This window comes from Olea europaea, unplaced genomic scaffold (genome assembly GCF_002742605.1).
Source record: "Olea europaea var. sylvestris unplaced genomic scaffold, O_europaea_v1 scaffold23, whole genome shotgun sequence".
Classification (NCBI taxonomy): Eukaryota; Viridiplantae; Streptophyta; class Magnoliopsida; order Lamiales; family Oleaceae; genus Olea; species Olea europaea.
The window spans coordinates 518,055-521,225 of record NW_019241087.1 but is presented as its reverse complement, the minus strand read 5'-3'; the positions used below and the strand labels follow the sequence as shown (position 1 = coordinate 521,225).

At 39.0% G+C, this 3,171-nt stretch overlaps 1 protein-coding gene across 1 annotated transcript; it reads left to right on the top strand.

The window, feature by feature from the left end:
- The first annotated feature begins 425 nt into the window (after positions 1-425).
- Positions 426-2,842, top strand: LOC111381396. Its single transcript, XM_023005173.1, has 7 exons — positions 426-1,235; positions 1,293-1,424; positions 1,526-1,648; positions 1,894-1,986; positions 2,119-2,298; positions 2,565-2,685; positions 2,814-2,842. The coding sequence occupies exons 1-7, from the start codon at positions 426-428 to the stop codon at positions 2,840-2,842; spliced, it is 1,488 nt and encodes a 495-aa protein (XP_022860941.1).
- Positions 2,843-3,171: the final 329 nt, after the last annotated feature.

Sequence of the window (3,171 nt, the reverse complement as noted above, 5' to 3'; positions counted from 1 at the left end):
ACATGTTTGCCTATTGAGTGGCTCAGAGCCTTCGTTGTTCTTAATTGATCGTAATTGCGGGTATATGCAATTGGTGGATACAGTTATGGCTGAGATTGGATTAAATCCCATTGAAGTGGTAGTCACAATGAAGTATGTTTTGAATAGTGAACTGCCTCCAATTGTGACCAAGAATGACAATAATGTGCTATCATACATGGCGTTGAAAGATATGGATCGTGACCCATCCAAATGTCCAATCATCATTGAGGTCATGGAAGAAGATAACCAACAGAACAATGCAATGTTACCCTTTGGTGTGGAACCCAGAATTTTCATTGATGGATATGTCATCAGATATATGGGAGGTGATAATAGAACCGTTGTGTGATAATTATGAGCATGAGGTCACGGTTGTATCGGTCTCCAACGCTAGGAACGTAGAGATGGGAAGGATTTTTCGTAACAAAGAGATCATGAAGCTGAGCTTGTCCCTTTATGCAATCCAAAACACGTTTGAATATGTGGTTGTTCGGTCAAATAAGAAGGACTATCTTGTCAAATGTTCACATGATGATTGTGATTGGATCTGTGGAGCATCTAGGATGGCTAGAACGGACTTGTTTAAAATTAGGCATATTGTAGAAGGTCACAGATGTTTCTCTAACATTGTACTTGGTTCTCATAGGCAAGCAACAAAAGCACTTGTGTCGCACTGCATAAAATACAAGTACACGTCATCACACACTCTGTATACCCTAAATGATATACGTAATGACATATTGCATACGTATGGAGTATCGTTGAATTATGTGAAAGTCTGGAGGTCTCGAGAGGAAACTTTAAAACTGATTAGGGGTGATCCAGCAGATTCTTTTAATAATATACCAAGATTCTTTGCCGTGTTGCAACATACAAATCCTGGAATGGTCACAGATCTGGAGCATGATGGTCACAGTAGGTTCAAATATTACTTCATGGCGCTAGGCACATCAGTTCGAGGTTGGGGACAGTGTAGTCCAGTTGTTGTGGTTGATGGCACGTACTTAAGTGGACACTATGGTGGGATGTTATTTACGGCATGTACACAGGATGCAAATAATAGCATATACATACTTGCTTTTGCGATTGGAGATAGTGAGAATGATGCCTCGTGGACATGGTTATTCGAAAACTTGAGGAAGGCGTACGGCTATAGAGAAGGGTTGTGCTTCGTATCGGATCGCCATAATAGCATTAAAAATGCTATTGAGAAGGTGTATCCACGAACATGTCATGAAATTTTTTCGTATCATCTCCTTTAAAATCTAAAGTCACTTTATGGAAAATCGGGTAAAAATATAACGCAAACATTTAATTCAGCTGTTCGTGCCTACACGTTGTCAGAATACGAATATACCATGCAACAGCTCAACGCGATTAATGGAAAGATAAGGGGTTACCTAGTAATATATTACATATTACCACCAAGTTATATTCTTGTGCATACATTTATTTCAGTATTGTGAAATATATCATTAACAGATAATCATGTTTATGTTTGTAGGACGGTGTTGGGCCCGCTAAATGGTCACGATTCCACATGCCAACGAATCGATATTCTACAATGACATTGAATATAGTAGAGTCGGTTAATGCGGTCACAAAATCTGCCAAGAACTATCCCATTGTAGCTTTGTTGGAGTCATTGCGACAAACCACACAGTCGTGGTTTTGTAGACATTGAGAATCTGTGCAACCCACTTTCACAACCTTGTCAAGAAAGTATCAGAAGCAAATGAGGGAAATGAGCATGGATATGAAAAACTTGAGGGTAATGTCAACATTTATGCCTGAAATGTTATCTGTGACCTGTAACTTGTTCGTTGTGGCCAACTTCTTAGTGACATTTGTTATACTATTTTTTGGTTGTAGGTTGCGCGTATTATTCAAGCAATGTTCTCAGCCCATTGTGAAAATTTAACTTTTGTTATAGAAGGACGTACATGTATGTGTAGGATGCTTCAAGTTGATAACTACCCTGTCCACACGCTCTGGCTGTGATTGCAAGTGTGAAGATGGATCCATATGTGTTTTGTTCATATTATTACATGAGAGAAGCATACAAGAATACTTACAATGAAACTGTTTTCCCTGTAGCCAAATGAATGGATAGTGCCCAAAGACTTTGAGAACATAGTCGTGTTACCACCTAATCAAAAGCGAAGTGACGGAAGGCCTACTGAGAAGAGGTTTAAATCAGTAGTTGAAGATAACATAACTGTCAAATGCGGTCATTGCGGTGAAAGTGGTCACAATCACAGAACTTGTAGCAGTTTGGTTTCTTTAAGTCAGATTCAATTGAAAAAACAAAGAAAAGATAAGGAAGTCAACTGATGATACATATCACGGAACCGTTAAGACAGTTGGTTTACTTTTTCATTCATTGTTTGAACGTAATATCGGACACAATTTGTTAGAGGACACAAATATTTATTTAATAACAACATTTCCAAGTTCAAACCTTATAATAAGGATGTTTTACTATTGTACTTGTAATGTTCTTTCCACATGAACATATTTTTAAATACAAGCAAACATTACAGGTGGGGATTGGGTATAGCCTAAAAGAACCTGTGACGTGTGTTGTGACCATTACAGTGCGAACTGTCACCGGGGGGGGGTTGTTACATTTACTTCATAATAAACGAGTGTGGGGTGTCACAGGTAAAAAATGGTCTGTTAGATGTTATGTGAACCTGGAACATTGACCTGTGACCTTCGCTATGGACTATGGTTGTGCAAGAAGAATATTATACTTATTGCGACATTTTTGGTGACTTCTTATTTGACAGGTGACCCGTTGGCAATAGACTGTGCATAAGGAATTGGAAGATGTGATCTCTGCTGTGACCTGTTTCCAGTTACCCGTGACCTTTGCAGCGAACTATGGTTGTGTACAAAGAATATTTTACTTGTTGTGACATGTTAGGTGACGTTTTATGTGACATGTGACCCGTACTATGACCCGTTGGCAAGAGACTGTGCATAAGGATTTGGAACATGTGATCTCTGCTTTGACCTGTTTCCAGTTGTCCGTGATATGAACAATATACATCAAACTGTGACCTTGTCGGTGACCTCTTCTGTGACCTGTTTCCAGTTGCCTGTGACCTTTGCATCGAACTATGGTTGTGCACAAAGAATATTATA

Bases quoted from the DNA above. Each gene is read 5' to 3' on its own strand.
- LOC111381396 (XM_023005173.1), top strand. From the start codon at position 426: ATGGGAAGGATTTTTCGTAACAAAGAGATCATGAAGCTGAGCTTGTCC. The intron at 1,425-1,525 runs GTAATATATTAC...TTATGTTTGTAG, and splicing joins GAAAGATAAGGGGTTACCTA to GACGGTGTTGGGCCCGCTAA. The intron at 2,299-2,564 runs GTTTCTTTAAGT...CAAACATTACAG, and splicing joins ACAGAACTTGTAGCAGTTTG to GTGGGGATTGGGTATAGCCT.